This window comes from Carex rostrata, chromosome 15, assembly GCF_964058835.1.
Source record: "Carex rostrata chromosome 15, lpCarRost1.2, whole genome shotgun sequence".
NCBI lineage: Eukaryota > Viridiplantae > Streptophyta > Magnoliopsida > Poales > Cyperaceae > Carex > Carex rostrata.
This window is the reverse complement of record NC_135932.1, coordinates 5,623,881-5,637,948: the sequence shown is the minus strand read 5'-3', so window position 1 is coordinate 5,637,948 and position 14,068 is coordinate 5,623,881. Positions and strand designations below refer to the sequence as shown.

General features: G+C 33.0%; 1 protein-coding gene across 1 annotated transcript; it reads left to right on the top strand.

Annotated features, from left to right (window-relative positions):
* Positions 1-10,589: 10,589 nt before the first annotated feature.
* Positions 10,590-13,625, top strand: LOC144566643 (protein NRT1/ PTR FAMILY 4.4-like). The gene is made up of 5 exons (XM_078316681.1): positions 10,590-10,707; positions 11,142-11,356; positions 11,642-12,085; positions 12,542-12,663; positions 12,836-13,625. Exons 1-5 carry the CDS (start codon positions 10,626-10,628, stop codon positions 13,623-13,625), a joined length of 1,653 nt encoding a protein of 550 aa, XP_078172807.1. The 5' UTR covers positions 10,590-10,625.
* The last annotated feature ends 443 nt before the right edge of the window (positions 13,626-14,068 follow it).

Sequence of the window (14,068 nt, the reverse complement as noted above, 5' to 3'; positions counted from 1 at the left end):
TGAGTGCGTATCCTCTGAGATATCTCATAGCCGGTGCATATTCGGGGACAGCGCAGGGGGCCGGGGGGCAGTATTATTTGTGCTTTGAGATTCGTGCGGAATATATTTGAACGGTTAGGATAATCCACACAAAAAACTCATATTATTTGATAAACGCTATTTAAACTTTTGATACGAATAACTGGAGTCTCTGTTCAAAACTACAACTGCAATCCAGGGATTTGTCGACATATTATAGATAGATGCATCTCGTCCTTTCTTGCGATTAGGAGTGTCCATTCCTTTTTAACTTTCTGTGTGAAGAACCACAGATTCTTGGACTCGTAGGTTAAGACTGCAGCATGGAGAGTTTGGTTTTCTGTCAGTGACCCGCCACAAAAAAAAGGGTTATCAGCCCTCCAGAGATCTGGTCATGGGTCTACTAAAATCGGCCTGTACAAGTTGAATTTCAAGATGGGCCTTAGACCCTTGGTTGGTTAGTTTCCTATTTGTATATCCAATTATAACGCAGATTACAAAACTAATTAACTACGCCCAGAGTTTGATTTGTGGGCCTGATGGGCTTAGAGATGGCACAACCCAATTTTGTCTGAATTAATTTTTCGGCGGGCTCTCTAAAGTCCAAAGCGAATATTTATGAATCAAATTAATTATAATAAAGAATAAGTTGAAGTAATATAATTTGCTCGTAAGTAATGGATATACGTCTGGTTCTACGGGATAATTTAATATTGAGTTTTTGGTTTGGAAAATAATATGATTTTTTTAATTATTCATGTAGATCAAATGGGGTTAATAGGTAAGAAGCAACTTTAAATCACGAAAAATGAAAAACCACCGATCGTATTTTTGAGTTCAATTAAATTAAGTTAGTATGCACAATATATAATAGTGTAAACATGAATTTAGAATATAATGTTGTTACACGAATTAAACAAAAGAAAATATATTATGAAGATATCAAAATGATTAGTTGTGCATACCAAGATCTAGAAATATTGTCAAATCTATACCTAAATTAATTAGATCTATATCTATATCAACACCTACATCATATCTTCCTTTTTTATATCTATATCTAAATAGACGAGTTTTTATCGACCACGATTTTTTTTGTTAACCGCAATACCCAATCAAACAATTATCAAAATAAACAGGCCGTAAAAGATAAAGAAATGATAGATTATCACTAGTACAGAAAACGCGGTCATACACGGATACAAAAATTTTCCACATTAACAGTGTGTAATGGAAGGGTGTAATGGAAGGAGGCGCTTACGCAAAAAGCTCACAGATATCCACACAGTCCAATAGTACCGAACTGTGTACGAAAGTCACTAACTTTTATACACAGTTTGATAATACTAAACCGTGTATGCTAGAATATAATTGTACACAATTAGTTAGTTAAAGGCCGTGTATGGTTATCACCAATCTTCAAACATAGATTTATACTTTTAAACTGTGTAGTCTTTGTTCTCGTTTTTTCAACCAAGCCTGTTCAAAATTGATTTCTTGTACTAATCGCCCCCTCGCTATGCGCGTCTTTTGAACTTCTGCCCTTAAATCCAATTTAAGTTTGCCCCCTCTCTCCCTTGTCTCGCTATGGCTACTTTCCTTAATAGGTTTACTGATGTTGAGCATCTGGAGCTACATTTCAAGTGCAGAGGACACCGGGTATGAAATTTCATTAAAAGATAAATTCAATATGCCTGACTATAATTTGTTCTAACTTTATGCATTTTTACATTTTTTGCGATTTAAGAAAATGATCTTGCCAGTTGTTTTGCTGGTACAACGGATATTTCATTAGTTGGAGAACGTCACTGTTTTATCTCTTTGTTTTTCTTCATGCATTCAGATGGTAACATGGATTATGAGGAGTTCACCAAACTTGAAGAGACTCATAGTAATTCAACAATGCTGTTGATTTTAGCGGAAGTATGAGACAGAGAGAGTTATGAATATTTTGTATTAATATTGATCTGTTTTTTTGTTATTGAAAAACTTTTTTTTTACACAAGTCCTATTCTATATTTATACTACAACTTCTAACGGCTATATTATGTACCTGTTACTCTACCAACGTTACTATTCCTATTTATGGTATATACTATTCATACTTTATACATATTTCTAAAAATAACAACAGAACATATATTTTATTCTTGATTGATTCTAGGCTGCTTGATCGATGATGAATGACTAAGATCAGCCTTCAACTTTTTTATTATTTTTAACACTCCCCCTCAAGCTAGGAATGTATATGTTGTACAATCCTAGCTTGCTTGTGATATTTTTGAATGGACTCGGGTCCAATTCTTTGATGTGGATATTGGCAAGTTGCTCCTCACTTCGCATATTGTGGAGTTTCGATTTTGGCTTGCATATTTTTCATGCACGAACGGATTGCATCGTCTCTAAGTCTTGAAGATGGTTGCATCACCCTTGATGTTCTTCGCATTTCTTCAATCCTACAATTAAAAATTCAAACAATCGCAGTAACCCGATCTTTGTATCTAAATTAATATAAAGTCAAGGTGCCAAATTTAAATTCCTGTGTTAACTTATTGATTTTGTCATTTTTGTTATGTCTAGATTATAAAAAATATTTTGTCACCACTATCAATTATCAATTATTAATTTATCATGTAAGAAAATTTTAATTATATTAAAAAAAGATACCGTATTTTTGAGTTATCTTATTGAGCCAGCCACCCCAAACACCCCTTTTTGGGGTTATTACTGACCCCTTTTTTTGGGTTTTGTTTTGGTGATTTTTCGACTCTAGATAAACATCCATGAATTAAATTGTTATGGTCACCAGATAAAAATAATTTTTTCAAAATTCATGAATTAAATTTTACAAGTCCATGTATATTAAATTTGTGCACTGAATTGGGTTTTCTGGTAAATTGACAAACATAATTAATACAATTGTTATAGGAAAGTTAGAAGATTTTAAATATTTTATTGAAAGGATGTCCAAAAGTCTTGTGCTATATTTCTCTCATATTTTTTCAAAAAAAACAATTCACTGTAAGAAAACTCTGTGTATTAATTTATGCATTAAATTTGAGAGAGTATTAATTTTAAATTTTGATTTACAAAAATAAATAATTAGAACTTAGATATAATAACTTGGAAATGTTTCAAATTTTAGAAATTTGCGAAACAATTTTATACCGTTCAATATGTCAACATACAATTGAAAAGAGTCAAGCTTTTAAAAATGCCGAAAAGTAAGTTTTGAACTTTTATAATTAAAATGTTGAAATTTATCAAAACATGTTTTTTTTTTTTTTTTAATGAAAAATTTGCATTGCAATCAAATTCGAATTGTACTAATTTTTTAATAGAAAGCAAATTTGTTGTAGATGGTTCTATAAAAATATTTTGAACATTTTCAGAAATATATTCGGAAAGTTTTTAAATTTTTCTATTGATTGGTGCACAGCTATATATATGATTTCTTTATTATTCAGATTAGGTCTAACGGGGAATCATTTTTTTTTTTTTACATAAACTTAAAGGCTACACAATATGAATTTAAATATTGGTTTTAGAGTACCACATGGGGATTCTCATGAACATTAAGCGTATTGGATCACCTTCACTGGACCCGTTTGACCCACTAAAGGAGCCTTAAATGGATACCTCCATTTTCCTGACCGAATGGAGAGAATTCACCTTTTCCCTTTCTTCTTCTCCCCGTTCCTCTTTTCTTCGGTCCGATTCCACCTTCCTCCTCCCTTCTCCGCTGCCATCTCTCTCTTTGGTCGGAGATGGGAATAGAGGAACCAACGCCGGTCAACTATATGCCCTTCTTTTTTGCAATCTATGCACTTTTTTATTTCAATTTTAGAGCTAGGTTTTGACGGGAGCAAAGTTGCTCGTGTCCCTTGCCTCCGAGGACTTGTGGACCATTCATAACGCAGCATCGTGACTCTTCTTATTGAATCATAGAGAATACGGCTGAGAGAGAATTTGTGACCTCACCGCATCAAGGTTCGAGTTGAGGCCAACTAGAACTTTCGGCTCTTCTCAAGACTTCGACACTATCGGTTGTGTGAGGTTGGTGTGGTATTTTTGTGGCTTTGGCTTTTATTGGTGCTGTCTTTTCTCATTTTTGCTGATATGGCTGTTTTTTCGGTATTTGATATGAAAGGAGGGATTTTGATAAATTTTTGGTCACTGGTTTTTTATGGATTTCTTTTCTGGTTTTTTGTACCAGGTTTTGCTGGTATTGGCTGAAACAACACTGTTCTTTTTCTGAAATTTCTGGTATAAATCAGATAAAATCAGATCTTGGAATTTTGTTGGGTTTTCCTCTTGGACCTGATAAGAACAGGTACCAGTATGGGTATTGGTTATTGATATCTTATAGGAACAGATGCGATTTGGTGCTATTTTCGGTTTGTTTTCTGGTATTAATCTGATCAAAACAGATCTTTGAGGGGGTTTTTCATTTTTTTTTCTGGTATTTGCTCGTTGGTTTTTGCTGGGATGAATAGCCTTTTTTGGCATTTTTGTTGGTATGAATCTGATATTGGCTCTGCGGTATTGATTATTTCGTGAATACCAGTTCTTACTGGTACTATGGTGGTTTATTGGGTTATTGAGTTATTGGGTTATCGGGTCTCGGTGCTGCAGCCATCTCTCTCCTTTTTTCTTTTTCTGATATGGGTATTTCTGCTTCGCCCATGACATTCTCATATAGATCTCAGCTCTGGCCCATGATTGAAAGTTACGATTGTTGAGCAGCGTGACGGTTAAGCGTGACGATCGTACCTTGATGGTGCTGTTCATCGCCTCTGCCATGTTGGTGTCACGATCTCAATCGCAACAATTTGTTGATTGAACTATTCTGAGGCCTTAAAGCAAGGCTCTGATACCATGTTGATTTTAGCGGAAGTATGAGACAGAGAGAGTTATGAATATTTTGTATTAATATTGATCTGTTTTTTTGTTATTGAAAAACTTTTTTTTTACACAAGTCCTATTCTATATTTATACTACAACTTCTAACGGCTATATTATGTACCTGTTACTGTACCAACGTTACTATTCCTATTTATGGTATATACTATTCATACTTTATACATATTTCTAAAAATAACAACAGAACATATATTTTATTCTTGATTGATTCTAGGCTGCTTGATCGATGATGAATGACTAAGATCAGCCTTCAACTTTTTTATTATTTTTAACAAATGCAGATGTGTAATTTTTTCTTACCAAAATAATACTAATTTTTTTATACTTGCAGTAGACACGCGCTGAAACAACATAAATTACATATATAATAACTAATTAGTAAGCTGTAAAATACCTGATTACTTCAATTCTTGCATGCATAGTTAAATAAAGATATCGTTAGTTATTATTTGATTATTTGTTAGTTATTATTTGATTATTGTTTGTAGAGTTGTTCTAGTATAACAACTGAATTCTCAACGGAGATTGAAATTAATTGGTGGAAAAATGATGACACGTAAGACAATTGATCAGCGAGATTTGTGCTAAAGAGGAAGTTCATCATACTTCGATCCTTGACACAACAAAAAGCTTAAAAGAGAAAGAAGAGGAATTAATGTTCAGAGCCTAAATAGAATATATTCCCCTTCTCCATTATACGCACATGGGGAACATTAATTTACTAATTAGATAAATATAGAAATGATCTCTCTCTATTTTCTATTATTATTTATTTTTCTTCTAGTTTGTCGTCGCCTGTTAATTTAATTCGCTTTGTGGTATAATTTAGTAATCACACTTATCATCAATGAGGTAATGAAGATGTGCTTCGTGGAAGGTAGGTAATTAAGAGGTGCAAGGTAACTGTCAAGGAGTAATATTAATATGAGGAGGGCATATAGAGAAACTTTCTGGGGACAAACCAATTAAACTAATGCAAAGGCCAGGGAAAAGAAATCTTCTATTCCTATGTATCACAGCATCAGTATCGATCATTTCAATCATTATTATATATAATTAGAGATTTCTTTTAACTTCGTCTAAAAAAATGTTTGAAATATTAAATTATAAAATAATATAACAATTATTAATAAATTTAATGTTGGATTTATTGCCAACCTCGTTGGATTTAATGCCAACATTGAGCATATATGTAATCTAATTATGCATTGTTTACTGTCATATATGATTGTCAATTAAAGTGATCAAATAAGAAAATAGACAATCAATATATTCATTAGGATGTGGTCCACAAATGTGTAGAACAATTTAGGCAAAAATTAAATCATTGATGGACTGATTCTGAAATTTGCAATTAAGGAAACCAAATTTTCAGCTGCTGCACGGATTTTGATGCAGATGCACATTTTTTTATGCACGTTTTTTTAAGTTGGCATGTGGCTGAAAATTGGTTTAGAGTTAGGGTGGCAATATGCCGACTCTACATCTCTATAAATAGGTTGGTCCCCAAAGCACAAGAATATACGAAAAGTTGCAGAATTTTCTAGCCGTCATCTAGTCAATTCTGTAGCCTTCTCTACTTCTCCCCATTAAAGAATAGAGATGTGAGATCATTAAAAAATTGTGAACACGATCTCACAAGGGCGGTCTTGTAGCTTTGGAAGGCTTTATCCTACCACTAAGGAGGCCGCCGACGCTTCAACCTCTACATCGGCACGAAGTTTTTCTTGCCGCTGTCTTACAAGTTCATCAACCGCTTTTGAGAGAAGCTTTGCATAAATACGCTAATGGAGTCAGGTATTGCGTCTGCTCCCTAAGAATTGATGAATTTTGCATGATGACCATTTTGGCATAGGTAGATCAATAGTGACATATAGAATTGAATTGTTTATGTGTAACAATAAGATTCCAACATTTAAAACAAATAAGTTTTTTTTTTTCAAAACACAAGACTATATAATAACAAAAAACACAATTAGCTACATGAAAGTTTCTAGAGAGGAATCATAAAAGAGTGTATCACTTCAAAATTTTCATTACATTTTAGCTATATATGTTAACCCGATACTTTATATATGGTTTCGTATCCGTATCAGATACGTATCTGATACACGTCCGATACACTCCCGATCGATATCAGATATATCAAGACGTATTTGATTATTGTAATATATTGATTGGCCGAAACAGTCTCTAATATGTCCCAAAACTTGAATTCCCAAATATTTTGCTTGTGATTCGAACCCAGGTTCTATGGATATATTGAGCACCGAATTAACTCTTAGCCACTATATTAGACTATATATCTTAATTATGTGATGTATGTTAGTAATTAACTATGGCATTTAATTTATACTTGAGTTAAGCCTTTGATTTTTTGTGCAAATTTGATTTAAGTTATGGTTATCATTATTATAAAAATACCATAATTAAAATAACAATAAAAAAGCAAATCGAACAACTGATAATATAAGTTAACATAGATTAAAAAAGTTTGAAACACAACCACTTTTATGGAGTATATAGATATTATCTAACCATCAATTTTCATTTTATTACTCATTTTATCTGAGAGTCTGAATGATTTGGATAGGAATAGATCAGTATTTTGTAATACCAATTTAATTTGTTTTAATTATATTAGCAATCATATATTATATATAGTGCAATTTCTACGGATATACCAATTTTTTTTTTTATTATATTAGGCATGAACATTCACTCATTCAGCCATGTGCATATACCAAGTGTAGCTTGCGTGGCTTTACGTTGACTTAAAAGGTATCACAGGAAGGTTCTAGATTTTTTTTTAAAGTCCTGATCGATATCACACAAGTGACAACAAACCTACAAAAGCCCTTGAGAACTGAGATCAATTTATTTGGCTGTATGCCTCACAAATCAACTGCACATATTTTCTAATTACCGAAAGAAAATCGGAATTTGTTAATTGAGAAAGCTTAATTACATTCAACTGACTCGTTTGTAATAGATGTAGCAATAAATCAGGTTGGATGTGTTGCATTGAGGATCATGTCGGCTTAGATATTGGTTTGACTTCAAAATATTATTTGGTTTCAAATCTAATCAGGTTGGGTCGGATTTTGAATTAACCATTTTTGAGTATATTTTTTAATTTGAAATTGTCCCAAATTACAAATTGAACCTCAAGACTTCAATTTTGAATTGTTTAAGTTTTCATTTATCTTTACTTCTTTTGCTGATCTAACTTAATTAAACCGTTTCAGTTAAAATTTTGAGCGAACGGACAAAAATTACTATTTAAGGATCATTATTACCGACAAAATTATCCATAACAATATAAACACTAAAAACTTTTATACTTGCCAATAGCAGATTCTTGTAATAAGTCTAATATTTATTCTCCCTTCCTCTCTTGACTTCGCCGACACCCTTCTCTCCTCTCTCCTCTCTCTGATCTCTGGCGATGAACTGATACGCTCTCTCGTCGACTAAAGTCTTGCCTCCTCTTAATTATCCCCTCCGTTGATGAAGGGGCCAATCTCTCCTTAATAACTAGATCTCATTAATAATGGAAGTTCTACTGCCTCCAATTGTTTCAAAGAGATAAAGTTCTGACTTTTTCATACGAGTTCTCTTTCCTCGCAGCCCACATGCATGCATTTGATTAAGTGTATGTAATATGTATCGATCTGATTGTTATATTCTAACTGAAGCAAACATTAAATTGACCAACAGATTCAATAGCACGCCAGAAGACAAAACATGCCGTACGTATATATATATATATAGTAGTACTATACATCCCATTTTATATAAAGACAAATAATATATTGACTTCTATAACAATTTGCAGCCATTGTTTCGGATTGATCAAATATTTAATTTCCTCTCAGCATTTAAATAATGTTTATGTGGGCCGCCATGCATATTTAATTTCCTCATCATGTCTAGTTTAGGTTGTGCATGTATATCAAACAATTACAGAAATCTTACTTTTAGCATGTCACCATCTCTCATCGTTGACCCTAATTAATGTTTAAAAATTCACATTTGCACTAAAAATTTCAGTGTATACCAAATTAGTTAGCATTCAATTATCATCGACAAAATAGAAAAAATAAAAACACTTGGCTACAGTTAATAAGCACTAGAACATCTAATATATGATTCTTATAATTGAGAGGCATTCAATATACATGTTTTTTTTTATGCTAGCTCTGTAGTATCATTAAACAATTAAACCTGAAAAATATAATAAATGAATGTTGAATAAATATCATTTTTCTAATTAGAATTAGGACCACATATATTTTCAATAAATATCACTAATTTGAAAAAATATCATCGACTATATAATTAAATAATATAATAGATATTTGAATAAATGAATTTTGCAGTTATAAGAAACTATATATATATATATATATATATTAAATGATTGTTACAAAAGAGGAGGGTTCAAATACCTTTATTTTTTGTGCCTCCATGCCTCCACTTCTCAATTTTCTAATAACAAAAATTCTAAAATTTATATGCCAAATGAAACCATTAGATGCGATCCATATTATTTTCTTTACATTCACACAAAAAATGTCACTTGTCGATTTTGATTTTATATAAATCAATAATTTGAAAAATTAATGTCCTTAATTAATTTATCTACATCGGTGTAAATTTGCAAGCTCTTTATACTAATTAAAACAAAATTGAAATGTCATGATATTTGATGTGTGTATAGAGAAAATGATATTGATCATATATAATAGTTTTATTTTGACATTTAAGCTTTACATTTTTAGTTATTATAATTCTAAAAATCGATGCATGATTGAGACACAAGAAATGGAGTTATTTGAATAAACCCTCCTCATTACAAAAATATCATAAATAATCTTGTATCTATCAATTACTCTAACCCAATTAACTAACGAAATATTTTATTTCCATTTTTTTTCTGATGAAAAGAAAGTTCTTTTATTAATTCCCGTTATAAAATAGGTATGGATCAACCTACTGGACAAAGGAGTTTTAATTTGTTGATACCCATTGGGTGAATATACTCTCCGACCTAACTACTATATTTGCAACTAGATTAATCGTTGAGAAAAAGAAAAATTAATGGATGGAAGACTTGCATGATCCAAAAGAACCCAAATTTGAAAACATGAGGTCCAAAATTTGGTCAGAAAATTCAAATTCAAATAGCCATATAAATCATGCGCAATTGCATATTCATATAAAATATCACCTGGAAAAAATTACAATATATTATATATGCCAGTTCTTATCCAAAGCTTTAAAAAATTTCTGTTAGCAATTTCTTTCTATTGATCACTGTTTTCATAATTAATTTAGTCCCGTTATTTCATTTGAGTTGAATATTGGTGATGTGGAGTTATTCTAGACACGGCTGCTTATCATCCTATCACGATATCCACATGTTGATATACTCTGCATATCTATAAAAAATTGCATAGTGAGCGCAATCTTAGTGCACCATCTTCGTGAGAAGATTCAATATCGCCAAAAACGGAGCTTGAAAAATTTAACTTTGACTTATATGCGCCAATACCTCTTGTCTATATAAGCAAGCCCATTTGGGAAAAGCGAGACAAACATAGAGCTGCGCTACCAAATTGTTATATATATACATATATATTATTCCACGAGATCTATAGAGAAAGAGAGAGTGAGAGAATATGGAGACAATGGTCGATTGGAGAGGAAACCAAGTAAATCCAAAGAGGCATGGAGGAGTCAGAGCAACTCTATTTCTCTACTGTAAGCACCCCTACGTACATATATATATATATATGCACATTAATTTACTGATATTGTATTTCAACTCGTGGATGTGAAAATATATGCGTGCATCTCTTGTGACATGCAGCCTGCATTGTCTTTGATTGTATTTTGTAAACCAAAATGACGAATTTATGTATAAATTTTTCTTCAATAAAAAGTTATGTTGAAAAATAATCAATATTCGAAATCTTATGGAAGTTTAAAGCTCATGACTAACTAGCTCAACATTATGTACCATTGCTTGTATACTAAGCGTAATATCTCATAGTAAATTTTTTGGATGTTTAAAACTTGCTTGTATACTAAAAGATTTTCCTGCCAACAGGTAGGCAGGAGATTCGGTTCCTATTAAACGTAACAACATAAGCTTGTTCAATATATTAATTAATTTTACATATGCATTCATGCAGTGTTGGTGATAGTGAGGAGCAGCATTAATGCGGCAAACACAAATCTGGTCGGATTTTTTCGTTCAACACACAACATGACCATTGCACGCAGCGTGATTCTCAGCACGAATTTTGGTGGTACCACGTGGATATTATCCATTTTGGGAGCATTTGTCGCAGATTCTTACATTGGCAGATTCAAAGCAATATTTTTCTTTGGTCCATTTGAAATCCTGGTAATCTTCCTGCATATCTTTATGAAATATCTTCAAAATTGTTGTGGTACCACGCGCACGAAACTAAATAATTACGAAAAAAAACATACATGAAATTGAGACGTTTCAGCTAAAACTTCAGTTAGCTGCTTTAAATTAATGTTGTGCACATACTTTACATCATTATGGAAGGACAACTTTCATCTCTTTCAATGAACTGAGAAATTAATTTAAGCATACATCATGTACATGATTTTCAATTGTGTTCATTTTCTAATTGACCATATCCACCACATGTACAAACAGGGATATGGAATACTTGCATTCCAAGTGCACCACTCCTCGCTCCACCCTCCTCACTGCAACATAAAACAAAACCCTAACGCACACTGTGAGTCGCTCCAAGGCTGGAAAACCTCGTTGCTTTACCTCGGCCTCTTCATGGTGGCATTTGGTGAAGGCTTCATGCGCTCTTCTACACCCGCATTTGGCAGCGACCAGTTTGACACCAATGATGCACCTCAGATGAAGCAAAAAATTAGGTTTTTTGACATCGCTGCCTTTGGTACTTGTTTTGGAGCAACTGTTGGACTGGTACTTGTGGTGTGGGTTCAGAGTTTTAAGGGGTGGAATCTGGGTCTAGGTGTATGTGCATTGTTTATTCTGTCTGGATTGATTGTTGGAGCCACCGGAACTCCTTTTTATCGCTATAGATTACCCGTTGGAAGTCCGCTGACTCGAATTATACAGGTATTTTTATAGCAGTATGTACACAATTTCTTTATGATTGTTTTCAAAGAAAAAATAGAATGTTATGTGATCGTTTGATGTCAGTATATACGTGCAAAACGACTAATTGGAGAGTATAAAATTATAAGATAGTTCTTAGTTTGCTATAATAGCTAGAGATTGATTGAGAGTTTGACACTTCAATACTTCATCTCACTTAGCGGCTGGTGGATAATAAAGTATTGGTAATATAGTAAGAATTAATTAATTAATGACTAAAAGAGAGTAATTTATGATCCTATGCTTTGACAAATAGACTAGTAATACAATTGTATAAGCCAAAAATAATAGAAGTCCAAAAGAAGTCCATTGGAATAGCAGCATCTATTGTGGCATTAACTAAAATAGTATCATATCTACGTTAATTGTAGACTTGTAGTTGGCAAATTAACTAAAATATTATCTTAATTTGTTTAGGTCATTATTGTGGCATTCAAGAAGAGGAAGATTGTAATGCCTGAGAAGAGCATCGAAGATCCTGAGCTTCCTGCAGCAGATGCCAGTGATGCAGAAATGCTTTCTCGGACAAAAGACCTGAGGTAACAAAAATAATAATCTTTATAAATATGTATATGAGTTAACATTTAAGTTGTCATTTCTAGAAACACAAAAGAAATGTCAAATTGCAACTCATATATATGTATTTGTTGTAATTATGTCCACAAAACGAAATGGTTGATATTTGACAAGATACATATATTTATCATGCAGATTTCTCGATAAAGCATCGATATACACTGGTGACACAAATGCATGGTCCTACTGCACCATTTCTCAAGTGGAGGAGACTAAATCTTTCCTAAAGATGTTACCGATACTCTTTAGCGCTGTATTCTGTTACTTTCCTTTCGCTCTATTCTTCACTCTTACAGCCCCTGTAGCTGCCACTATGAATACTCATCTCGGCGGTGTCAGGATAGCACCAGCAGCCCTCTATGCTGTGCCAGTATTAATTCAGTGGATTGTCCTTGTACTATATAACCGTCTAATCACACCATTAGTAGGAAGATGTACCAGTAACAAGTACAACACCATTACTATTCACTTGGTACGTGCTGGAGTAGGCTTTGTTTTTGCAATGATTGCCACGATTGTTGCTGCATTGGTTGAAAGAAAGAGGAGGATGGCAACAGACCCCAAAGATTTATCTTTTCTTTGGATGCTACCGCAATTTATTCTTGTTGGTCTCATGGAAGTTACATCATTTGTGGGGTTAATGGAGTTTTTCAGCAATCAGCTGCCAGAGAGAATTAAATCTCTTAGCTCTTCTATGGTGTTCTGCATTGTAGGTCTATCAGTATGGCTGGACGGAGCGATTGTTGCAGTCGTAAGTAGAGTTACAAGAAGTGGAAATGATGGAAGAGGGTGGTTGGATGGAATGACATTTGATACCACTAGGCTTGATCTCTTTTATGGCATGCTATCTGTGCTTGAATTTGTTGCTTTGTTAAATTTTGCCTTTTGGGCAAGAAAATACTTGCAGGGACAGAGGTCTCAATGAAGATCTCTCTTTGATGACCTCTGAACATAATTTTGAAAATTGATATAGTTCAACTTTTATAAATGCACATAATTTTTTACGAGATTTATTTGTAACATCCTACCAATAATATATACTTAATTCTTTGTATATTAATATTCGTTTGGAAGTAGTGGAGTACCAATGTGAATTTATCCGTCAAAAGCGCACATATAGCATAGTTATATATACAGGGCATAGAGAGTTCATTTCCAGAGAGTGTTATGGAAGTTTAAACCTACATTAATTTAAGGTTAAAAGTTTTTGTGTGGCCCTCCTAAATAGATTTCTTACTAAAGACAATCTAGTAATTAGGAGAAGCTGGAGACTAAATTCATCATATATTCTATGCTCTTCAAATTGGTTGAGATAGTAGATCATCTTGTCTGACTTTGCCCCTTTGCTCAATATTTGTTGCTCACTTC